This window comes from Salminus brasiliensis, chromosome 8, assembly GCF_030463535.1.
Source record: "Salminus brasiliensis chromosome 8, fSalBra1.hap2, whole genome shotgun sequence".
Classification (NCBI taxonomy): Eukaryota; Metazoa; Chordata; class Actinopteri; order Characiformes; family Bryconidae; genus Salminus; species Salminus brasiliensis.
The window spans coordinates 17,364,162-17,390,969 of NC_132885.1; the positions used below are offsets into that span (position 1 = coordinate 17,364,162).

Here is a 26,808-nt window from a genome sequence, read left to right on the forward strand (position 1 = left end):
ACAAAAAATAGTTTCTACTAAATGGTGACTCTACAGAAGAAGGAACGTTTACTTTTAGGGCATTTAGATGACATACTTATCCACACATTCTTAAAAAGTGTTTCAAATATTCATATTGTAAACAATGCCACAGAAGAATCCTTTAAAGGCCCTTAAAGGCCTTCTAAAGGCCTTCACTTGACAAAATTTTAAAGGTTATCAATTAAAAAGATTCCTCAAACAAAAATATCTCTTACAAAATAGTTCTTTATGCAAAAGTGGTTCTTCTATGGCATTGCTCAAAAAAGCACCTAAATGTAGGACCATGTAGAGTTAGAAGAATGTTGCCTTATTAGAACAAATACAAACTTATTAGTTTAGCATGGTGTACTTACATATCCTAGTCTGCTATGGGAAAGGCGATATTCTTACCCACTACACTACGCCAATCACTAACTTTTAAACATTAAAAACATTTTAACTACAGTAATTTGGACTGTCTGCCATCCATATATACACACACAAGCTTTCCTTACAACACTGGAAATATACTGAAGAACAGCCTGTGCTGCTGACCTGTGACCCACCATTCCACTCAGCCCACCAGCCACCACTTTGAGTCTTCATTTATCTCAGTTACCAAGATCACCAGAGTAGTCTGGCGACAAGAATTCATGTGTTCCACTGATAACCCTGTGACTGCAGGGACCACATCAGAGAGAGTGGAACAGAGACAGAGACAAAGCTGAGCTCTGGCCTTATCTAACTTACTGCACTCCAGAGAGAACCAGGGCACAGAGAAGGGAGGATAAGTGTAAGTGTTGAGATTCTACACCTTTCACACAATTAATATAAAGGCTTAACCCCTTAAAACAGGGATCATCAAATGCAGTCCTAGAGGACCATTATCCAGCACAAATTGGTAGTTACTCCAGAATTAGTCCAGAATTGCTGAGCCCCGCCTCAAACTCTTAGACACTCTTATGTGAGCCCAGACTTCAACTGCTCATTCTTGTAACTTAATATTACTCATAATAATTTGGAACAATTAAGCCACACACTTTCAGGCTTGATTACTGCCAGCCCTGTTGGATCTAAACATCACTTAAACAGAACCCTTCCAGCAATGTGAAGTACACTAAAAGGTCTCAACGAGTTGCACACTGAGCTGTAATCAGAAGAAAATCAAAGAGATGAAAAATTAAATTAGCATTGATTTATATCTGTCTGGAAAAGGTTACAAAGCTATTCCTTGCTGCAATAACAGCATCTGCTCTTCAGGGCATGCTTTACATTACATGTTGGAACAATGCTGTGAGGACTGGATTGCATTCAGCCAGGAGAGCATTATTAGGATCAGATACTGATCTTGTATTAGTAGATATGGATTATTAGCCCTGGGACTCCAGCAAACCAGTGAGAGCCATTATCTCCAAACAGAGAAAACTTGTAACAGTGCTGAATCTTTCTAAATGTGGCTGGCAGATAAAAAATCACCCAAGTGTGAAACGTCAACTCATCCAAAGAGTCACAAAAGAACCCAGACAAATATTGAGGACATGCAGGTCTCACTAGTTTGGGTTAACACTTACAACTTACACTGTTAGATAGAGACTGGGCAAAAATTATATCCATTGGATGGCTGCTAATCAAAATGAACATAAAGGCCCCTCTCACTTTTATGAAAAACATGCCTTGATGACCCCTCAGTCTTTTGAAATATTGTTCTGTGGACTGAGAGGCCAAAAGTGGAACATTTTGGAAGGTAAGGGTTACATGTGTTACATGTGGTGTAACGAGTGTAATGAGAATAAGAACATAAAGAACAGCAACTTCCAAACATGGTGGTGATTCTGTGGTGTGGGGATGCTGTACTGCTTCAGGGACTAAGTAAAGTGTCATAATTGACAAAATCAAGAATTCTGCTCTGTACCTGAATATCCTGCAGCAGAACGTCTGGTCATCAACGTATGATCTCAAGCTCAAGAGCAAGCCCACCTCTAAATGGCTCAAAAGAAATTCCATAAAGAACAGTGGGCCAAAACTCTTCCACAGTGATGTGACATACTGATCAGTTAAAGTGTTTGGCTGTGGCTGTTGCTGGTAAAGGTGGCGCAACCCATTATTAAATTTAAGGGTAAGTACTTTTTTTATAGGTGATATTAAAAGACTTTTTCCTTATGTTCTCCTAGTCTCATATAACATTTTGTATGATGACCTGAAAGCATTTAGTATGACAAATATGCAAAACTAAACACAGCACAGCACTGTATATGCTACTGAAAGTGTCTCACCCAGCCAACTGTAGGTCTCAGTGTTCCACTACTTTTGTTGACTGCATACACATAAACATGGTTTGAGTAAGTCTAGCAAAGTATTTCTCCCCTCATTTACATGGAATTTCCCTCATCCTGGCCGCAGTGCTGAGCTGAACGTTTCTAACACACATAATAAGAGCCTTTATCTAAATGATGCTCTGTCTGATGTTTGTACAAAACGAAAGCTGTATGCTGTTGGCAGACAGGCTCGCTGTGTGTCCAGCCACCGTGCTTGAAGTGGACCAGTACATGGCTTTCCTATTGCCTAGCATATGAATCCACTCTTTTTTTCTCTTCAGACCATTCCTGTGAGCTGTTCTGTTTGCTCAGGATGAATACCTGCCATTGCTTATTTATCTACCTTTAACCATACACTTAGAAAGCTGTTTAGGAGTCTGATCTCACTCCAAATTACTGAACTTTTAGAAAACATTTCACAGAGTAAACCATAAGCAAGTACATAGTGTGCATAACATGATTTAAATAAAAAGGCCAATCCGAAAAGAACACCAGAAGGATGACGTGAGTTGGGTGTAAACACGATATTAGCATTTCTGAATTAAGTTGACATATGAAGTCAATCACAGTAACTGTTTCAGGCAATTAACTCTTAGAAATGATGTTAATGCACGGGCACTTATCAGGGCAGGCTGAGAGAGCTTCATTAACTGATGTTATGGTGTGTAAAGGAGTTCTAAAGTGTAAGAAAGAAGACTGCAATTAAAGCAAATACAGACAGTCCTGTTCTCTAAGGCTGAATGTGGGAGATATAAAAAAAACACCCCAGGATAGAAGAGGAGTTTTCAAGCAGGATTTGCAAAAAAGTTCTAAACAGGAAAGTAGCAAGAGCACGTCCACCTCTGAATGGCTCAAAAGAAACAAAACTAAGCCCATTAAGATGCTGTGGCAGAGCCTTAAGTAGGCAGTTCATGCTTGAAAGTCCTCCAATATAACTGAACAGGAATAGGAAACAGTCTTAAATAGGAAAGACTATTAGAACAGAGTGACTGAATAAGGAAAAGGAAAAATTAAATAGACTTCCAGTGAATCCAAGCATGAGCCTGCTCATCTTTCCTGTGGTGTAGGCCTGGCATAGCCTTTTAAACCATTTGGTTTTTGGGCCATGCTGAGATGCTGATTTGGCTCGTCCACTGGAAAAAAAGGTGTTGTGAATTGATGTGATTCAAATGCGTCAAACAGTTGCACATGAATAAACCATGATACAGTCACACAAGTCTTGCCAAAAGAAGTAAACTAAAAGACAGCGTCTGAGTTCATGTAACATATATGATATTTATGTGCGGCACATTTAAATCATGTACATTCAAAGCACCTTTTTTTTCCTAGTGTAGGTTTAGGCAGCTGTGCTCTGGCAGCAGCCTGAACGTGGGCCTGCAAGTTCACTGCACAGATAAAACCAGCGTGTCTTTGGGGTGAAATCTGGCCCACAGCCATCACTGACTCACACAGAGTCAGAGGCTCAAGCAGGGGATATTAACTGTACTTCTGGGCCCATATCCAGCCTTGAAAATATGGCAGGGAAAAAATGCATAACTCTAAATTTATGGTTAACTGTTGACAAATCTCCTTACAGTGTTCTGTATGGGTTTATTCTATATGGATATGTTATAGTTTATTAACATGTGAGGAAGCTTGTGTAATTAAGTGATTCGTTTCAGTCAGGGGAGAAAGTTTTGCAGTACATTTAAAATGGGGAAGTAAGTTCTTAAAGGAACAGTATATTGGAAAATGTCGGATTGGACCTTTACAAGGCACATATTTTCGTAGTTTTTTTTGTTGCTGTTTGTTTGGGTTTCTTTCTTTAATTGCAGACAACAACCAGCTTGAACTATGCTTATAATAAAACAACAAAATAATGACACTTATCTGTTCTGTATTTAGATCTGATCCATTCTGCACAAATCTTTATTATAAACATGTTTGGTTTGAAAGTGTTTTCATCCATATTGTAAAGGTTGGGTTTCCCTCATAGTACAAATTAAAGATCACATAAAACACTCTTTTCCATTTGAGAGGAGCTTAATGCTACGAAGCTGTTGAGGATTAGGCTGTTCTGTATCTGATCACACTTACTATTGGCATTTGGTTCAACTGGTGTTTTAATAACCAGCCACGACAGAACAAGAGTTTTATTTTTAGCAGGGTGCTTGTGGCATGCAGCAAAACTGCCCTTTTACACAGGCATGTGCTTCAAGCACTGATTGTCCACTGATAAGTGTCGTTGGTAGACCCCTTTCAGGTCTAAAACATGACCTGAGGTCAACTTTGCATATATACACTACATATTCTCCTCAAGACTGCATGCACTGAACCATAACGTCCGTGCTGTGATTGTTTGAGACAAATACATGTACCGTTACATCCCTACTTTACTCAGAGTTCCCTTTTACCCCAAGCAAAGTCAATCAGTCAAAATGTGTGTTCAAAGTTGGCTTCTTAAGGTTTTGGCACTGAAGCTCACAGGCTACCGTAGCTAAAACGCTTGTGAAAAGTGATTATAGCAGCATCATAGCTCCCATACATAAATAAGTATCTATTTTTAGAACAATAACAATTGCACACTGTTTTTACATAAATGTCATGTCTTTTTTTACAGTGTCATTTCCTTTTTGTAACACGGCTGCTATTTTCAAAAAGATCCATTAATTGAGACTGTACAAAATGTGTTTAACATGCATGTATGTCAATGTGTATCACCTGTTGCACGTCCTGCTGAAACACACACAGCTGGAGTCGCTGGTGCAGGCGCACTTTGCGATGCTGCCAAATGCTCTCGAGGCGTCTGTGGTGATGGAGGACCTCATGGACCACATCCAGGATGCAGTGCACTGCTTTAGAGTAATTCGCTGTCGCTGTCAGAGACTCTGAGTTACCGGGACTCAGCGGCCGCTGCAGAACATCCAGCAATGCTTTTCCATCCTGGCTCACCTGCAGAGAAAGACAGAGGGGCAAATAAGCAATAGATAAAGAGACACATAATAAAAAGTGAGGACAGAGTACATCCATATTTCAAACATGATTTGCGGGTCACTGCGCATGAGATTTGTCCAAGACTTTTAAACTAAACGAGTCATTGGTTTTACTCCAACATTGCTCTTGTTCTGTGTCTTTCAGTCATTGCAGCTGTTCCATCGGTGAAAATAACTAATTCCCAATGATAATAACTTTCAATTAGCAGTGTATATAACAGTGGTTAATATTTGATTCACCTGTAAATAGGAAACATATTATTAATTAAAAGTCTAACACTGGCAATAATTACAACTGATAATTTAGCACCTGCCCCACACACAACAGACTGGCGGTCCACACTCTGTTCATTTTGTGCACTGTACAAAATGTAAAGGCAGGCCAGCCTAAAATGATAAAGTGCTGGGGGGCTTCCAATTCTCAGACTTCCGACCATGGAGGTCTGTGGTGTTGATGGGATTTGAACTTCAGAGTCTCTTGAAGCAGAAATTTAAATGGTTGCAGCACTCTAGAGCTGTAAAACCATAAACATAATGGTGTCTAAAACAGAATGGAATGGAAAAGTTTATGGAAAATGCACATAGACCTCTGTTTATGTGCAATGTAATTTCACAGCTCTAGGTGGCACAACAGTCTAACTGCCTGCTTATCAAAAGTGAGGAGATCATGAACTTAAATCCCAGCAAAGGTTCAGCGTTCAACTGTCAAAAGCCTCCCAGTCCTTGGTGACATCATGTGATAGGTGTGACATCTTAACCTACAGATGGAAATAAACTGCAAGCAATTTTAAATGCAGCTCGTTTACTAATGTGTTTTAATAGGTTAATATGAGCCTGGAATTTGTGACTAAGCTGAGTTAACGCAGTAAACGCTCCGTAATCACTTTATGTATCATTTTAAGTCGGCCTGCCTTTGCATTTTTTCCAGTGCGAAGGGTAACAGAGTTACCACTGAGCCTCCAACGTTCCTCAGGGAGATTAACAGAAGGATCACAGCTGAATCCACCAACGTATCATATATACTCTCCAGTTCTGGTCTTATCTGCCGTGGTAATGAAGATAACACGCATGCCAGTGTGAAACCAAATGATGTCCGTTTCATGCTTCTTCATCATTCATCCTGAAGTTCCTTCTAAACATTGTTCCCCGCTGCGCTCTATAAATCAACTTTGTTAAACCCATAATTACATTTCTAAGGCAAACGGGTGGCATTTTAGAAGGTTTGTTTTCTCCCTCAGCACGATAAGGGCAAACGCTGTTAAATCTTTTTCCTGTCTGTGGCAGACTCTTACAGAGTTCTTTTTAAAGATGTCACTAAATAAGGCACAGAAGGATAAAGTGTCCTTTAGTATACACAGACTACTGCAAACACTAACCTTTCATCACCCACTTTGGAAAAGTTCTCTTACTGGGGAAAAAAAGACCATGCCCAGTTAGGATCATAGACTCTGAACCACAAAGGGTGCCACAAAAATCATTTATATCAAGCAAGCCCAGAAAAGGTCACCATTGATTCTACAGTAGTTGGAAAACATGGGTAGGCTAGCCCAATGTGCAGCAGTTCTGCAGCAAAATTGTGTCTACAAGCTGTAGGTTCCACTGACATCTACATAAGAAAACATCACACAGCATGTTTCATCTGTTTAAACATTAAACACAACAAACCACATCCTCTATAGCCCAGTACCAAACCACTCTTGGGAGAAAAAATAATAAAATTAAAATAAAAAATGCCAGAAATGAGTACAAATGAAAATAAAACTGAAACCAAATACATCTGAGTTGAGATTTTTTTTGTCTGATCTAGGGTTATAGTGACAGTGGATTGTGTGGCTTTTGTAATGTATGCCATGTAGTTCTCTTCCACTGTAACAGACATAGTCAGAAACCTACAGCATGTAAACGTATGAATTGTAGCTGCTGATCAGTTGAACCCCTGTTAATGAATGCATTCAGTTCATTTAAGTTGCCCCCACTGCTGACACAGACCCTATTGGCAGACCTGACACACCTTACTGACACCATCCCTAATGCCAGGTGTGGGCTAGAGGGGTTATAAGGCCCCACCCCCAGCACTGAGCTGTGGAGCAGTGTGCCATACAATACTTTTGGCATCAGTCGGTTACTTGGGAATGAGGCGGCGTGGTAATCATCCAACATCCTGACCTCACTAATGCTTTTGCCGCTAAATGCAATCAAATTCTTATAATAATGCTCCAAAATCTAGTAGAAATGCTTCCCTGGACAGTGGAGACAGTTACAACATAAACTCTTTTTAATAGCCTTGATTTCAGAAAAACAACAAATGAGTATGTGTCCTCATACCTTTGTCTATATTGTGTAGTTTAATATATTTTATATATATTATAGTATAAAGAATGTTTAATCATCCACCCTTCACTAGTTGGGTGAAAAGATTTGAATACATTTGTGACAGAAGCACAGACCGTGACTAGATGACAGCATATTGACATGATTCATGGATTGCTTGATGGAAGTGCTGCACAAGATGGATAATGTTAAACAGAGCTGGCAGAATCGAGCCCTAGCCTGCAGTTGGGGATGTGACGTATGGTATTGAATGTGCTGGTGTGGGGTAAAGTGAGGATGGGAGTGTGCTGTATGAGTCACAACCTATTTTCACACCCTTAATTATCCCCTTTGACAGACTTCATTGTTCTATAGGTACGCAGATATAGAACAGGGCCAATCATATGAGAAAGTTTGGCTGCTTACCTCTGTGTAGGCCTGTGTGACCTGCTCATATAAAGTCTGGTGATGGTGAATGGCCAACTCCAAATCCTGCATCTCTGAGGGAAGCCCTCCTTCACTGCACATCTTACACCAGGCCTCCACACCCGAGAGGAACTGGGAACAGACCAGCACAGACACACACTCAGCAAAGGGAGGACAGGGCAATCTGCTTGACCCAAAAGAATTCATAGGTCAAACCACAAGTTTTGTGTACATTTTGGACTTTTGCACAACACCTTGTTTACATTTTAGTCACTGTGATTCTATGAATTTTGAGCTTCAGGGTAAAACAGTTGGGTTTAAAGCATGAATAGGAGATTTGCGCCAACATGGCATGTAGCTGTTATTAATTATTACAGTTTCTTAAAAACATGTACAGTCATTTATGCTTCACCTGTTCTGATTTCTGGTGAAAGACAGCAGACATGGCCAGAATGGTGCTGCGTTCATCAAGAGCGGCAGCAAAACTCTTCCACTCCTGATCCAGCTGGGCACTGATCTGTTTTATCTGCTGGGATGCGTAGTGACCTGCCTCCGACAACCGTGACGCCACCGACATAATTCGATTTATGTTCACATATGCATTCTGGGTTTAAAAAAAACAAAAACAAAAAACAGGAAAACTTTATAAACACATGAACAATAAGTTCTCATTTCTACATTTTTAAAAATAAGGATGGAAAAATAGCTACCATAGACAAACCAAATGTGTTTTTGATGGCATCTTTCCAAATAACCCTTTTTTTGCTACTCTTTTAAGCATTGATAGCCATGTCATTAGATTGCTATTGTAACACTGTAACACTGAAGTACTGACTTTACAAACTAAAATTGTGGTATTAAAGGCATAAGAATTCAATTATTGGTCAAGGATTTGGTCAAGGCTAGTGTTCAATTACTTTAGCACTGCAGAAGACACAAGACAGAGATCCAGCTCATGTAGAGGATGATATACTAAGACAGTAAAAGCTAAAAAAAAAAAAAAGCTTTTACACCATGATAACATCTCAATATGCATGCACACTCACACACACAAACACACACACATTCACCAGATCAGTGCTGCCTGCTGGCTTTCCGTCAGTCTCTTCAAGCCTCATTTTATCCATCCCACCTTTATTTGCTATTTCTGTCCCTTTCAGGAAGTGGTATTTATTTACAGATAGACATTTCAGTCTGTGTCTAGCTCACACGCACACACACACACACACACACACATATATATATATATATATATATATATATACAATTTTCTTCCAAATTCAGCAGAGCCAATTAACCCACCCACATACTAGGACTCCCCCATCACTTGCATTGCTCAAGGAGGGAGAGGACAAGCGTATGCCTCCTCCAAAACATGTAATGTCAGCCACCACCTCTTTTTCAACTGCTGCCAATGCAGCGTCCCTAGGCAGCCAACGTGCTCAGATCCCCAGATCTGATACATCACCCAACAGACAGCTGTGCCAGCCAGCATTAGGATTTGGAGCGAGGAGTAGAGAGAGCGCCATCTATCCATTCAGAGAGAGCATGGACAACTGTGCTCTACCGGGATCCGGCTGCTGATGGCAGGGATGACCTGGGATGTGGAACCATTTGTTGTGCTATATAGAGTAATTTTAGAAGATGAGATAAAGAATCATCTACAAGAGTATAGTCCATCATGATGACAACCAAATGATTTTAGCCATCATTGTTTTTAACTAAAGAGCTGTTGAAGAACCTCTTTTTTTATAAAATAAAAACCAGTAGACTGGTGGCATATTGTAGTAATTCTGATAAACACGTATACACATACACTCACACACAGAAACAGACACACATATGCAATACATCCATGGTCAGCTGGCAGGAACGTTGCTCAGCCACACAAATAAAAAATCACATTTAATCATAACAGGGAAAATGTATTCATAGTCATCGCACTCGTAGGAGATTTGTGCACTATGTTATTAAGTTCTGCATATGAGCAGCGTACCATAGAGTTCATAGCGAAGTGGTTGTGCTGGGTCTGCAGGTCTACAGCGTGCTGATAGCTCACTCCAATCTCAGTGTGGCTCTGCAGAAACAGCTCCTTGTTGTGGCTGATCCAATCGAACATCTAGAGAGAGGGCAGACAGGGGCACAGAATGAGCAGAACCGCTGCACAAGCCAGTCTCTTCACCTGTATTCAAGTTGTTACAGACATTCATACAGAGAGTAGGAGGAAAATACAGGGTTAGAGAACAGGGGGTGAAAATAACTCAATAACTCTTCATTTTCACACACAGCATTATTAAAACATGACAACACAGTAAGGCATTATTAATCAAAAGCAGAGGCAACGTGTGATAAAAAGAGCAGGGATAATAGGATCTTGTCAAAGCTAGTAAAGTAAACCTTCCTACACAAAAGCATTATCGACTTTAAAATCAGTGTGTATCAGTGAGATATAAGCTGTTTGCTCATACTTACAGCACTGGTAGACACCCTGTCATGGCAACCTATTGAAACAGTACGTTTTTGGGGTTACAGTTCATTAAGTACTAACATGGCTGGAACCTCCTGGTGTGGATATCAGCCATAGTGGCTTTTAAAGGATTTAACTTGTCCGACACTTGTTCTGCTTAAAAACGTCCTATGACAAATGTGGTATACATTTTAAAAATAGTAATAATAACTAGAAAAGTGCATTTCCTGAAGGTTGTGCAGCTAAACCGCTTCCCACTTCCAAAGAAGGTTCTAGGCTGTTGCTATGTGGTCACTAGGGTGAAATCGTTTTTACTAGGTGGTTGCTGAGGTGTTCCAGGTGGTTGCTATGGCAGTTACTATGGAATCTCAGGTGCGATGATGTTGCAAGGCAGTTGCTGTGGCATCCCAGGTGGTTGCTATGTTGTTGCCAAGTGTAATGTAATCCTAGGTGCTTTCTATGGTGTCTATAGTGGTTGCTTGATGGGTGCTATAGTGTTGCTAGTGAGTTGCTACGGTTGCTAATTGGTGATTGCTAGGGTGTTGCTACGGTATCCCAGGCGATTGCTATGGTGTTGCTAAGTGGTTGTGAAGGTGGCTTTTGATGGAGTAATTGTTTTTACTGTCTAGGGAAGATTTTTTACTAGCTTCTGGGGCATTACTGTGAAGAGCTTCAGTGAGGTCAGAATGTTGAATGATCACAACCCCACCTCATCTCCAACGCCACAACTGGCCTGACATTAGACCAGTTCAAAAGCTCAAAAGGTTTATCTGCCCAGCAGCAATCAGACACTGCAGCATGATCTACAAGCTTTTTCCACCATTTTCACTATACAACAAGTGTGACTGACATAAAAACACACTGAGTTAAAGGTGAAAGCTAATGATAATTGCCACACGCAGGACACGACATGATAAACAACCTAATTTATACCTTCTCCACCTTGCCATTAAGTAAATTACATCAACAGTTCAATTTAATAAGACTGAGCTGAGACTAAAAGGACGAGCCAGAGCATTAATTAGCCCAATGACCGCTTGCGCTTGGTCCTGCCACGCAGTAAGGCCTGGCACAATGACAGGCAAATGACTCTCAGCTTAGTTCGGTCCAAAATAAACAAAAATTGTGCTTATCTTCAAAGCCATCTGACTCTTGACTGACACTCTGATTAAAAATCACACACTGTCCTCTAAAGAAATTTAATCACTAGAACAAAACCCTCTTTCCCCTCAGGCGTTTGGGCCTGTCTGCCAGACTATTTCCCCACCATCACATCTTTATTGAAAATCTTTTGCTGCAGAGCAGGGCTTCAAAACGGCTCTGCTGACCAACCCTAAGGGCATCCACCTTATGTCAAGAGAATTATCTCCAACCCAACGTGGTGGAGATCAAACAGGCAGTAATCACAGAGAAAGGGAGAACCAAAGTGAGGTCACCCCATAAGCCCACACTCTTAAAGAGAAACACACATGGAAGTTTGGAGGCATTCTGCTCGACATTATTACTGTCTTTGATCTGGAGTTGCGGAGATATGAGCAGTCTTCACTGGGATTACAGCGAAAGGCCGCTATTTAAGCAGTGCTGAATGCAAAAGAACCCTCTTTAAAACTCTGAATGTGCCAAATAATAGTGTGGAATCAGGAGTGCTACAAATTCTTAGAGCAGGTGCACCACTACACCACTGTGAAGGAGGGCAAGAGAGGGAGAGATAGAGAGAGAGAGAAATGTGGATAGCAATGAGGCAGACAGGCATAGAAGAGAAGTGTACAACCAGTTTGTAGAGAAATGTTAATGTTAATGCAAAGGTTAAAGAAGCGGGCAAAAAGACCCGGAAGGTTGCTGCTTCGATCCTTTGGACTGTCAGAAAGTGAGGGAAGGGGAAGTGAAGGAATCCTGCTTTCTCCTCCCTGTGGTAGCTCAACTGTGGATGTTGAGGGAGGCACCCAAACACCCAACTGTTCCCTGGGCACTGAGGTGGCTGCAATATTTAACAATATTACAGGGTTCTATATAGTAAATATAACAATTCTGTAATTAATACAATTACTACGTTATCTGGACAAAAGTATTGGGACACCTGCTCTTTCATAGTTTTTGGAGCATGCCATAAAGATGCTATTAAATTAATTTCCTTCTGCAAAGTAGGATTAGGCCAAGATCCTCAAATATAGAGAGCACGACATGAAGTAAAATGAGCCAATGAGAATCACATAAGCAAGTTCAAGAGTCTCATCTTCTGCTGTTTGAGCAGCGCTGTTTTTTTTTTTTTTTGAAGTGGTGTTCATTTACAGTCGGGCAAGTCAAAGCAAAGTACACAGTTTTAATGGAAGACTATTCTATGCTTCTTATCATGTTATCATGTGACACACTGCTTGGTGGATTGTTTTTAGAGCAGAACGCCTCCACCCACAAACACAACTAGATTTCAGCATCCCAGCCCAGCAGGAACGCGGGGTACACCAGTGCATTTCTTTTTCACTGTTTTGTATCCAGTCCAAGGACAGTGAGAAGCATGCCTTGAGTAAACATGCACACCCAGGGGACATGTTATAATGCTGGAGTGCATCCGTACAACAAGAGCTGTGTATTCAAACCAGAGGAGACCCCTTTGAGAGGGCTGTACAAATGATGTAGCTATTGTTCAACATGGCTGTGTTAACCCACATATTCTTCTCCAGGACCGATAGATCTCGCTGGCACTAGTTCTGGCAACAGTTCGTACATCTTACCCATGTTTTCTTTGTGGTCAATACTTTTTTATAGTAGCAAGACTCCACTAACAGAGTTATTGAGCCACATCTCAAGCTGTGAGGATTTTTTTTAAGTGAGAGAAACAACAGTGCGGGTTCTCTTGGGAAATAACTGCAACATGAGGAGGCTTTCTTGGAGCATGTTTGTTGTGATAAAGGTGTTCTTTGTTAGATATCTTGACAGCTTGAATAAAGACAGTTAAGTGACCATTAAAAAAGACTGAGCAGTGGAGTTTCACTGGCGATTGATTTAGGTCTGTTTTATTCTTGTGTTTTAAGTGTGCCCCATCAATAACATCCCAATATCAAATAAATTGCTGACGTTTTTGCCATATTTCTGTGGGGTTGTTGTCTTAGTCTTGGGTGAAGTTTTAACAGAACTGTGTTCATCCATAGTCTCATTCTGCTCAAGTTAGAGAAACTCAGCGAGTAAAGGCTAGTGAGGAGGGTTGGGTAGTAACAGAATACATGTAATGCAGCGTTATGGTATCAGGATACAAACAAAAACCCAACAGTAAGTGTAATGCATTGCTGTTACAGTGAAAAAGTAAGATTACAGATGACAGTGACATTTTAGAAAAAGAGTGATCACTAGCGAAATGACATTACAGCCTAATAAAGGATCACTACTTTTATCATGTCTGTTTATAATCGAGAGAGTGAGCTTGTATTAGTGAAATGCTGTTGTTGTTGATGGATCCTGAGCTTAATTTGGCATGCTGTAAGAAAAGGCCTTTACTAACAAAACTTTCAAAAGAGCTTCTATTCTTATAGGGAAAAGGAAAGGAATATCACTGTCTAACGTAAATTATGTCTTTCAGTAGAAAATATTCCTCAAAAATGCATCCAATTTAAAGAAATATCTAAAGATAAAAAAAACACCATTGAATCCATGTAGCTAGGACTGCTGTATGATTAGTGGACTGCTGGGTCTAAATCTTTCTTTCTGTTGCTAGACGAGTGTGTATGAGTGTTTCTGTGTATTATTTCAGGATTAGTATTATTTATCACAATAACCTGTGAGCTAAATCTTCTTCTCTTAAATTGATTCTTCTATGTTATTTAATTTCTCACATAATATAAAAAAGATAGCTGCCCTTCTCACATAATATAAAAAAGGTAGCTGCTCTTTACCCTGTCCTGCTAGAAAAACAGAATACACTAGCAAACCAGACCAGCAGCAGACCAGCGTAAACCAGTTTAGACCACTTTAGATGAACATGGAATTCATGCTGGTCTAAGCTGTTTTCAAAGTTGTGGCGGTTTTATTCCAGCAGAGGACGGTTTCATGTGAATTAATGTAATGTATACTTTGTTCTTATTTAAATATATGGCTTTAAAAAGACAAGCAATCCTCAAACTGAAAGCCATCAGATACACGATTGTAATATAGTAATCCGCATTTAAAGTGACCCTCCAAACTCTGCTAGTGAGCTAATGACCAGCCTACAGCCATCCATGTGTGTAGATCCAACAATAAAGTGAATGAGAGCCTCACATTCTGAAAAGCATCAGCAGGTAATGTTTTTAATGAGCAGACACCACAGGTTCTACTTGTCTGGAGCTGAAAGACTGCAGTGTTGATGAGCGCTGTCATCATTTATGGGCTTCATTGGCTCACTGACACACCTGCCTAAGATACATGTGAAACATAACAGGCACAAAAGCTCCTCACCTTCTCTGCATCCTGCTCGAAGAGGCGTAGCTGGAAGCACTGGTCCAGCTTTAGCTTCCTCACGTGCCACATCTGGTGCAGATGTTGCCTGGTGCTGTGCAGCTTGTCCAGCAGGCTGGCAATCTTAGGCACCACGCTCTGGAAGTCTGCACTGCCCGAGATACAGTTCCTCCCAGAGAAACCATCGCTGGAGCGAATGCACTGCAGTAGCCTCTGACCCTCACGATCCAGCTCCTCCACTGGAGCCTTCATCACCTTCTTCTTCAGTTGCGTATGTTCCTCGATGAGCCGCCGCGAGCCCTCCACATCCACAGGGAACTCTTTCTTAGCCAGCAGCTCCTGCAGGTCCTCCAGCCGCGAGAGGAGGTGCACTGCGCTGCCCAGAAACTCCTCCAGTGCTACGCGTAGTTCCATCCACTCCTCGTGATTGTACTCCAGGGAGCCTTCGAAGTCGTCCGTTAACTGAGACGGGTCCACTAGCTTGGTCAGACCCTCTACTGAAACCATACTAGTCTGTCATCAGCGGAGAGAACAAAAAAGAAAGAACAAAATAATTTTTTGATTATTCTACAGAGGGGGAGGAGATTCAACCAAGCAATAACATGAAGGTATGAAGTCGGAGTGATGCCATAGATTTTACCACAAATTTCTACTCTAAGTTTCTGTAATGTTCTCTAATGCTCTCTTGATCATTGATCATTAAACAACATATTATGGGGGCTTCGAGTGGTCTAGTGCACTGCCACTATGAATTGCGGGTCATCCTGCTTGCCTTCAGCAGCCGGAGTCAGAGAGAGCAACATTGGTCTTGCTCTTTCAGCGGTGGGTTGATGGAACTTCCTCCCCACATAACTCCTAGTGTGATGTAGGTCAGCACAGCGATCTGTTAGCTGGGTCGGGAGAGCGCTACCTACCTTCCTCAGAGCCCTACCTAGTGCCGCTGCATCAGAAAAGAAGACGGTGGCTGGCTTTACATGTGACAGAGGAGCTGTATGCTAGTCCTAGACCCAAGACACTCCTAGTGTTGGGGACATTGCAAGTGATGGGGTTAGTTCACATAAACAAGGATTGGATAACTGGCCTTCCAAATTGGGGGTAGAAAATGGGGCAAAATAAATATCAGAGCATGCATGATCACAAAACAACAAGTGTTAAACAAAGCCATTTAAGATATTTGAGATAAATTACTTGAGTATGCTGTTAAATCTGAAAAATGAATGTCTGCTGTTCAATTCCATTAAAGCTCCTCTGGCTAACCCTGTCTAATAATTAATTGCATCCTCCAAACAAAGACAAAGCTGTCAGCAACATTGGCAGACGCCCATCCACAAATATATGGCAATCAACACAAAGAGCTCAATTAGTTGCTCTGCGTTTTTCAGTACCTCAAAAGTGAACTTGGCACTGCCAAAGTTGGTCTTCTGCTTCTGCCAGAAGTTGTCAGGTTTGATGATGAGGGCGACGCAGATCTCAGCCGGGAACGCTTCCTGCAGAGTCTTCAATAACGGCTTGATTAGATCCCACTTAGAGCCACGCATATCAATGATCACTGTGAAACCCCGCTTACACACATCCTCACTAGAGACGACAAGAAAGAGACAGAGAGCGAGAAAGAGAGGAGAGAGACAGAGCAAGGTTTCAGGGAACACATCAATATCTTGTAGCACACCCTGGGAGCCTAGACCAGGTGAGACTACTGCTTAATCTTCCCCCAGCCAAGTATGATTAAATGATTCTCCAAACACTTAGAGAAACAAAACAGATTATTACAGGCTAATTATTACATGCTAATTTCACAGGACATTTACATTTAAGGCATTTAGCAGATGCTCTTATCCAGAGCTACTTAAAAAGTGCTTCACCGTTTACTAATATCCTTAGCTAGTTTGTATAGACTAGAATCCAAAAGACACCTTAAGCAAGATGCTGCTGCCAAAAGTCAGTATGGGTACCTAGACACACAACACTGAACATACACTACACATTGTCTAAGTACTCTTGGAAGACCTGTGTGTAATCCACATACATGAGGCGTTCTATTTGTACATGTTTACATATAATTATAATTATTATAGAATTAGGAGTGTGTATCATTACACTGACATTTACATTTATGGCATTTAGCTGACGCTCTTATCCAGAGTGACTTACAAGGTTACTCATATTACAGAGGTGGACAAATGTAGTGTTATAAGTCTTGTCCAAGGTCACTTATTAGCATAGCACAGCATATTCACCCAGACCGGAAATCGAACCCCAGTCTCCCCCATGGTGTGGTAGCTCACTGGCATGTAGTGGTGTAATCCATTATGTCACGCCACAAACTGCCTGTTAGTGTGGTAGTGTGTTTCCATACTCAAAAATAAAATATTGCTATATCAAAGTAATGCAATATTATGTTTTGCAATATTGTATCGATTCTTAAATACAGTATTGTTTTTTACGATTTGTGGCAGACAGGCAATGTTATACTTCCAATCCCAGTGTTCAGCGTTCAGCATTCTTACATAAAAAGTAGTTTTCCTAAAAATCAAAAAATTCCCAATAAATATCGCCTTACTTACTGTATTGCAATATATTGCAATATACTAACCCCTGTACATATCATATCACCAGGTTCTTGCCAATACACAGCCCTAGCTGTAATCAGAGTCTCTTTTGAAGAATGCCATCTTGCAATGCAGCATGCCCTTTTCCTTACACACCTTCTCAGATCTACCAACAAATGACTTGTCTAATTTTTCCTAGGTCCAGAGGCCTCAATCCAACAAAGCTTCTATTTATAGCCTTTGCTTCCATAGCAGCACAGAGCAGTTGGAAGATAAAAATATCAAATAATTGCTCTGCTCCTCTCCTGTCCTGAAGCACGTGCTTCACTACGCATGGAATTAACACAATGCAGAGGTCTCTGGGCACAATGTGAGCCATCCAAAGACCATAATGAGACTGCACAAAAGCTGTGTGATCACGAGCACCATAAAGGCACAATATGAGCCATTTTAATTTCCCGACGCTCCTTGTTGTCTATGAGTCATCGGTGCGAAAAACAACAATGGCATAGTCTGACAGTGCGCTGCTGAATGTGAGGGAGCTGTCTTTGCAATTACCTGTTCTTACATGTTTACAGTTTAGAATCGCACAATGAGCGTGTTTGTGTGGGGGGCTTTCTTTGGACATAATAGTAGCTCATATCTCTAAAAGCCTCTCCTCACTTCATTTAAAGTGAAACCTCACAACTTGTTACTATGACCATGACAAAATGGACCTTGAAGTGCAATAGGGGGAAAAAAAATAAATACATGGTTCGTTTAACATCTCGGTACTCTGAATGTGTGATACCCTCGCTTCTGTGATATTACTTGGAGCAAATAACACCACACTGTTGATTTCTGGCAGAAGGAGCCAATTGGGAGTAGTGATTTCAAAATGATTAATTACAACATACGCATAAAGGCTTATGCAAGAGTAGTGTATCCAAAAAGTTCGGATCATGCCCTTGTTGGGAACAGAGAGCTCTGTATCATAGCCTGCAGCGACACAGGCTCGATACCATTGATTTTTTCCTACACACACAGCAAACCAACACCAGGCACTGTTACACAGTGATCTGATACTGATGATGCAACTCGTACTGTCTACTGGAAATCGACTAGGCCGTAGTCATGTGTGTGCATGTGCGTCAAGTGCCTGTGGATCCTCTTAACTAACGCGATCCTCAGCATAGCTCATTTATATGTGTAAAATTAGATGTTTAATACATTTTTTTTGTTAAAAAAACAATACTTCTGAATTATTTTACTAAGCTATTCATGGAATAATATTTTACCAGGTTGTTGCTAGGCACCCATGGCCTACAGTAAAGAAACTGCTTTGCAGAAGAATTGCCTGCTGAAATCATTGAGTATTGTTGCATTTTATCCTACTGTATTTTCTCTCTATATATAAAGCCTTGTACCAAGCCTATTACCAAAACACCTAAACCCCAGTAAAAGCACTGTACTGGTCAGTCTCTCTTCACAGTACCACTGTAAAACCAGTTCAATATCTGCTACAACCGTGTGACACTGATATCTTGCCACACAACTGTGTGGTCTTGAGAACATGGATCCTCCTCTAATGGGTTACACCATTACTTTGAGTGTGTGTTTGGCTTGAACACTTGAACTCAAGGCCTGGGATTGTACCCATCAAATTGACTGGTGGAAGGACATAGAGTCATTTCTGCCTCTCTCTATCTCTCTTTCTCTCACTCTCCCACACTCTCTCTATTTCTCTTTACCTCTTTCTCTCACATTTCTCTATTCTCTTTCTGTCTCATGTCCTCCTAATGTCCCCATTTCCTCTCTCTCTCTCCATTCTCTCTACCTCTCTCCCTGTCTCACGCTCCTTGTCTTCCATCTTTCTTTCTTTTGCTCTCTCATTTTCCCTCCCTCTCTCACTCTCTCTCTCGCCATTTCTCTTAGCTCTCTCTCCTTTTCCTCTCTTTCAGTCTCATGCTCATGTCCTCACGCTCTCTCTCTCTCTCCCTGTCCCGCCCCTCATTTTTACACTCTCATTAAGTTCATCTGTGTTCAAGGCTTGGCTCACAGGCTTTGAAGCTGCGTTCACAGGCCCAGTGCCAGTACTGATCAATGACTCAGTGATCACAACACCACACGCACTAGTCACACCAGTGCACACGCACAGACTAGCAACATCACTCACTTATGTGTCCCTTATGTATTGTATATGTAATGACTTGTGTATGTATATACTCAACAGTTAGCCTTATATCTACGCTATATAATGCTAAACACATATATACACTCATGCACACACCCCCCAACCGAGAAACACACACAGAAACACACACATAATCACAATTAATGGTACTGCCATCATGACATATGACCAGACCCGACAGCTTAAGGGTGACAAGTGGAACTTAACTCTTTGGCAGAGTAGCAAACACAAGTATACAGGCAAACACACACACACTGAGACAAAATCATGCTGACACACTGACAAAGTGCACTTAAAGCCAACTAAAACATGAATATTGTTGCTGCTGTAACATTCCTATACTGTTTTCCTTCACAAAACAGTGCAGCGTTCACCCTCAGTTATGGCTAATGTAAATACGCTACACACTGACCTTGATCCTAATCTGTAAGCATTGCGTGCCACACGGCTACAGCCTATACTACATCAGCCAGACATGTGATCTGATATGTAGATGGGCTAGGGCAGGCGTGTAGGCAGTTGCATGGAAGGACACCAGCTGTCCTGCAGCGCTGGTTGTAAATCACTGGTGAAGTTGGTCTGTGGGGAGCACTGTAATGGTGCTGAAGGGAGGACAGGACCACTGTGGGCAGCGGGGTGTCCCGTACAGGGATTCCACTGAAAGCGCATGTGCTTTCCCAGATCAGTTACCAGAAACAAGGCCATTCTCTTTACTCTTATTAACAGTTGGCAGATCCACCATATGGTTTACCATAACAAAAAAGAACACACACACACACAATCAGCTCTGCTCCCCTCCTACTTACACACATACACACCCTAGTTTTTCTGTACAAGGGAAATACCCATGAGCTGCAATAAGAAATGAATAGTGATGCAGGTAAAAATAGACAGAAGCAAGGACACTGTGGAAAAGGCACCAGTTTCCTTAACTACAGGATCAAGGACAAGCTCCTTAGCCACTCTGGTTGCACAGCAGCAGCAGGAAACATTTATTTTACAGAAAGCCTAAGCAAATATGATCTGATCTGGGAATTCAGTTAATGCCCGGACATTTTCCTGATGTAAAATGAGTAGGGCTGTGTATTGGCAAGAACCTGGCAATACCAGTCATATCATGATACAGGGATAACAATTCAATATATACTGTGATATATTGTGATATTGTAAGCAAAATGATATATTGTGATTTTTTTTTCATAAACATTTAGGAAAACTGTCATTGTGTATAAAACATGATTATATGTATAAAATCTGAGTAAAAGTTGACTTTTTATGCAATCAGAACAACTTCTATGTACGAAATACCATTGTCTGCCAGGAATCTTGGCAGATAAATAATTAATAATTATTTTTTTGAGAACCTATACAGCACTGCAAAACATAATATTGTGACCCTTTGATATACATTAATATTTGCTTACATTTTCTTACCTGGTCACTTCATGTGACTAGTATCTGGATTATATCCTGATAAGATTTGATTTAGCAGTCCAATGCATCTCTAAAACCCGATCGATTATGGGCGTTTAGGTTGTACTGAAAGTGGTTTTGGTTTAGTTTGATTACACTAGTAAAACACGTGGCTCAAAAATGTCTCATTTGTGAGTGAGTTGTGCATTTACACTTTTTTTATGTGGCCTTTTTTATTACATTTTATTACATGTGGCTTGGCCTTATCCAGATTTAATCCTGATACTCAAGATGCACAAGGTGATAGTATATTGCTATGTGTTAGTGTTATCATGGTCATAGCACAGAAATATCTATAGCAATTACATTATAATACCAGAATCAATTGAAGGCTTGTATAAAACACTCAGATCAAGCAAAAAAAAGCAAAGAAATTTAACACAAAACAAATTTCTCCACCTGGAGTTTCATTTCACGGTTTGTTTATCAGTTACTAACTATACAAGGACTGACACCAACATTTCTCCAGGATCCAGGAATTAGTCATATACAATTTAGAGTAATGTTACTGGATGGGGTGATTTTAATGGTGTGGTGTGCTGCTGCTGACCTGGGCACAGTGGATAGGTATGTCACAAGTCTCCTTAGGTCCTCCTGCTTTATTCTGTCGTGGTTACTCCGTGCTGGGAACGTCAGAATCGGCCCTCCTCTCTTGTCTCGGCCACCTGAAACACAAAACACACCATTCCTAAGCACTATTTAAACTGCTTTAAAGGTTAAATAACACACAGAGCTCTTGTCTTGAGAGTCTTCCACTGATGTAAATAATATAAAATTAGTATGCCAGACAAAAAAATGAATCTTATGTATAATTTCCTTATTTTTCTAGTACTTAGTTACACGTCCCGCCTTAAGGACAGCGCCAGTCTTGTCAGGTAAAGACTACACCAGTCTGTTAAAGCAGCATTATGTGAGAATGGGTATTTCTTGCGACTAGGCACTTTCCTAAAAACACACTTTATACATGCATTTCTGGACAGGCTGAGGAATACAGGACCTTCACTGAAAGTGATAGAAGCATGTGGACTGAGGCGATAGGGCAATATTACAGCATTGTATGCAGCGTTACGCATTTTACCAAAGTCACATGCAATGTAGTTAGTAGAGTGAGTACAGAGTTTCAATGATAGAAGCGCCATTATCCTTATTACAAGTCAGTGGTGCATCACAGTGATTTTGAAGCTGCTATTTTAAGGTTAAAAACCTACATATAGCAGCTTTAAGATTATCAAACATGATGAAATAAAGAGACACTGTGACTGACCAGACCTTAATCCCAAATCTTACTCTAAAAAGGGGAGTGGGGCGTTGAAAAAGGGCACAGAAGAGTGGAGTAAAATGGACAGAATCTTAAGGGACTGATGTAATCCCTACCTAATTGAAATGGCAGGTAAAAAGAGACCCCTCAAGCCTATCATTGCTGTGTTGAGAATAGTCCAGAACTCCTAAGCTGGTTCTTTTCATCTGATGAGGGGTGGCGGAGGCTGATAAACTGTAGAGATGGTCTACAGCAGTTGTTGGCGAACCAGTCCTCAGGAACTCCCCAACAGTCCATATTACTGCTACATAAAGTGGGCTGTCTGGGGGGCACTGAGGCCTGGTTTGGGGACCAGCAACTGTATACCTACAAGGGCACCTTCATGGAAGGTGTCTTTAATACAACTGTTAACGGGTGTAGGCAGACCAAATAAACTGGCTCACACAAGCTCCCTGCTCACACTAACTCCCTTACAGCCATAATGGACTTAACTTCTATTCTTATTCTCTTTAGATAACCTCTGTCATGCTCACACATTAGTCATAGGTTTGTGCTGATTAATTGGAATATTTCTGTCTAACAAACAGGAACACCTCATCTGTCTTGGTCTGTCTTTCATCATCACTTATTTAAATGACTGTTCCAAAGTCATTCTGTTAATTAGCTCATAACTCAAACTGCTGCTTATATTTCTTGTTTTGCTGTCTGGTGTCGGGCAGCGGGGGGATGGTTTCCTTGTCTTGGAGTCTTGGTTCCTCTCAAGGGTTCTTCCTCCTGCTCTGACTGGGTTTTCCTTGACACTGTGGCCTTTGGCTTGCTCACAAGAGGCCTTTATGACAACACCCGTTGTGAAAACTGCTATATAAACACATGTGAACTGAACTCAACTGAATTTAATCAAAAGCAGACATTTAAGCATAGAAGCCCAGCATCACCTCTATGATCTAGTGAAGTACAGTAAACATATCAGTTTATAAAACAGGTTACATTTAAATAACTGTATGTGGATGTATCTGTGGAAACATTTTTAGCAAGGTTAATCACATTATGTTGTGTTTACTTCAGAGGTAATTACACCTGTATTGGGTGAACCATATAGGAATCACACTGGAGTCTTGTTTATACAGAGTCCATCCATCACAGAGCTAGGTAATTAACTAAGTACAGGGCTTCATTAAGTGAAACTCATACTTTGATCTGTTCCAAGTCCAACTGTGGTATTTTCATTTTAGCAAAGTATTATATAGCTGATTGTGAAGCACCTACAAAGTTGATTGGGCTATAACGTGATCTCAGGCTAAGGATGGCACTGGCATGCCGAGAGAAACAGCATCAGAATGCAGATGCAAATTCCACTGCAGTCAACTCTTAACCTTTTGTTGTCTCTGTTGGGCATGAACTAACGATGCAGCAGCCCACATGTGAATAGAGGCTGACATTCTGCACTTCAATTATTTTCCCCAACAGCCAATTATTTATCCAATGCATTGTAGGAACCAAATACAAGGTCAGGCAATTTTCAAATAAGCTGAATACTCTAAATGTGGCTAATGTACTGTTTGCTGCAGTAAACCAAGAGGTCATTCAAAAGCATAATCCCTCACCACCACAGGAACAGGAATTTTTTTTTTCTCTAAAATGCAGTTTTGAAAATAATCTTGAAAAGGCATCAAGTTGAGAGAGGAAAAAGGAAAGGAGCTCCATGCAAAAGCTTTGGCACACCAAAAGATCTGAGCTCTCAGATAATGTAGACTTTTACCAATGGGCAAAGCACTAGGGTGGATCGATCATGCTTTGGGCTTGTCAGTGGAACATGAAACATAGAGAAAGCTAGAGGAAGACAGCATCACACCATCTGTAAAAAATAAAATTAAATAAAAAAGCTGAAGATGAAAAGAGGGTGGTTTTTGCTTTTTCCTCTTTTTGGATATTTTAAAATGGTAAAAAAAATAAAATTAAATAAAAAACATTTAGCTTAAAATACTAGAGAAATGTGTCATCTTTAATGTCTTAAGCTCCTCAGAACCACCGGTGGTTTCTGACTTGTTCCTCCCACTGTTATATGCTTTGCATATAGCTACAATTAGTAACGATTAGGGTGTTATAAAGATCATGAAGCATTTCACTTTATGCCTTTTGGAAATCAGGTCCAGGAAATCTTGACCGGGTGCCCAAATGTTTGCATTCCATGGTATGACCTGAAAAATTAAACTTCACTTCCAGTTTTACAATCCGCCTCTAAATGTTTTCTAACTTGCTAATTACTTCTTGCCAATTTCTGCTCCAAATCAGATAGGAATTAAGTGGAAAAAGAAATCTAAAACTGCTGAAATACAGCAGTGGAATATGTGCACCTGCTTCTGCATTGCATATAAACATCTCTAATTGGCTCGATAGGGACTTGATTGGGTCATTATTCTGCTACTTGGCCAAAACTGCATTCTGTTGTGTGTGTTAGTCATTATATTAGTCTATTAGCTGTGTTAGTTGTTTCTGACATCAAAGTGTTAGTCATCTTGTTAGTGTTTAATGGTGGTGGCATAAAGATTACAACTGCAAAATATAGAAGTGCTCTTTGCAACAACCAGCTTGATAGTTTTTCCTCCCCACACTTTTCCATGAAAGCAGCTTTTTGAACACATTATCCATGACAAGTTACAGTATGCGTGCTCATTAGCACTGTGACTCAGAGAGAGTGGCGAGAAATAAAATGTCCAATTATAAAATGCACATTTCTGGCCAACATTAAAAGCAAAATCCAACATATTTATACAGTTGATTAGTATGAGTTAATGCACTTATATATATATATATTAGTTACACTGTTTCAACACTGACAGAATAAATGTACAGTAACCATAACATCTCAAACCATCAAGTTTCAGTCCGGGTCTGAGTCAGAAATTTATGATTAAATAGGATTCCAAAAAAACCTGCTTAACAGTGCAAAGGTCCTGACAAACACACACACACGCCAACTGAATACTTTAATATTCTGACAATGGTTAAAATATAAATCTAGGACTGGAGAAAGGATGCTATGAGAAGTTATGGAGCCAAGCCTGAGGGCCAAATTGCATATCGGGTTGCGCTGGGCTCAGTCGGCTCCAGTATATTGCTTATAAATCTTAAGCCATTGTTATTTCTCAGTACTCTGACACTACCATGTTCTGGTATTCCTCTTGTTAATGTCCTTTCATACCAATTTCATGCTTACTGGGCATTAACCTCCTATACTATGAGAACCTGTGCATGGACTAAACCTTCTGTGCCTTAACATCCTGACTTACGAATAATACAGCTGTAGTTTGAGGGGTTAATGCTGGAACTGTTTCTTGAGCTCTGGTACCAGACACTTAAGCTGGCTCTGAAATAAACAGTTAGCAGTTCATCACTCCATTCTTTAAATCACTCAAACTTTCATTACAGCAGATTTAATGACAATTATACCACAGTTAGTTCTGACCGCGGAATGTGATTGGCTGAGAGACATTCTGGGAGTGTCAATACTGCACGATAATGGCACTCTGACTGAAGCTCTTTAAGTATCACTCCGCCACATACGCACATAACTTAGCAACAACACCAGCGCTTACAGGACACAAACACATGCCATAACAAAGCAGAATTATAATAAGTTCTCTTGGCTTTGAAAACATTAATGACCAGCTGGATACTTCCAATGATTTCAAGCTGTTATTCACACTGTGCCCCAACCACACATTAGTGCACTATCACGGACACTGTGCGTTTAAAACACAGAAAGTGTTGCTAGGTGGGGAGGTAGGTAGGTAAGTAGGAAATATTTTGTGGTTTAAAACAAAGCATTAGATCAGCCAATCAGAGAGGGCATGATCTGCTCCACCATTTAAGGTAGAATGGATAATTAAGTGTGGAATATGAAACAAAGTTAAGAGTAAAGTTATTAATGGCTCTGGCAGTCTGTGTAGCAATGGGATTAATACAACCTGTACCATCGCCTAATGCTTTGGCTGTTGCTTGTAACTCAAACATCTGTTTGGATTAATAATAAGCAAACATCTGTATGTAAGTACAAGTTACTGAGAGGTGTAGCCACTTTGCCATGGTCTGAAAGAAGACCCAATGTGTCAACTTCAGCTGCAAGGAAATTGGTTCAACTGATCAGAAACAACCCAAGAACCACCCAGGCACAGATCAGAGCAAATGGAACACCAGTGTCACTATCTGTGGTTAAAAAAGGAAGAAATATATGGTCGGTTAAAAAATAAAAAAGATGCAAATACTGTACCAACCGTTAAGCAACATACTACAGGAATCTTCTGCTGGCAGTGAGTCCTGACCTCAACCCTTTCAGAAATATGGGGACTGTGCTTAAAAGTTAGGTTTGTGGCACGACATTAACAGATTTATCCAATTAGAATTCTGTCAGATGGCTGGTTAAGGTGCACCTTGCTAAGG

At 40.6% G+C, this 26,808-nt stretch overlaps 1 protein-coding gene across 4 annotated transcripts in view; it reads right to left on the reverse strand.

The window, feature by feature from the left end:
- Positions 1 to 26,808, reverse strand: part of kalrna (kalirin RhoGEF kinase a) — a 210,387-nt gene that overhangs the window by 96,131 nt on the left and 87,448 nt on the right. For all 4 annotated transcript variants that reach the window (XM_072685874.1, XM_072685875.1, XM_072685873.1 and 1 more), the window contains exons 3-9: positions 21,661 to 21,775; positions 16,301 to 16,493; positions 14,916 to 15,428; positions 10,020 to 10,142; positions 8,436 to 8,627; positions 8,024 to 8,155; positions 5,016 to 5,246 (exon numbers count right to left, since the gene is read on the reverse strand). In XM_072685874.1, the coding sequence (XP_072541975.1) occupies positions 5,016 to 5,246; positions 8,024 to 8,155; positions 8,436 to 8,627; positions 10,020 to 10,142; positions 14,916 to 15,428; positions 16,301 to 16,493; positions 21,661 to 21,775 (1,499 nt within the window). The remainder of the gene's footprint in view (positions 1 to 5,015; positions 5,247 to 8,023; positions 8,156 to 8,435; positions 8,628 to 10,019; positions 10,143 to 14,915; positions 15,429 to 16,300; positions 16,494 to 21,660; positions 21,776 to 26,808) is intronic.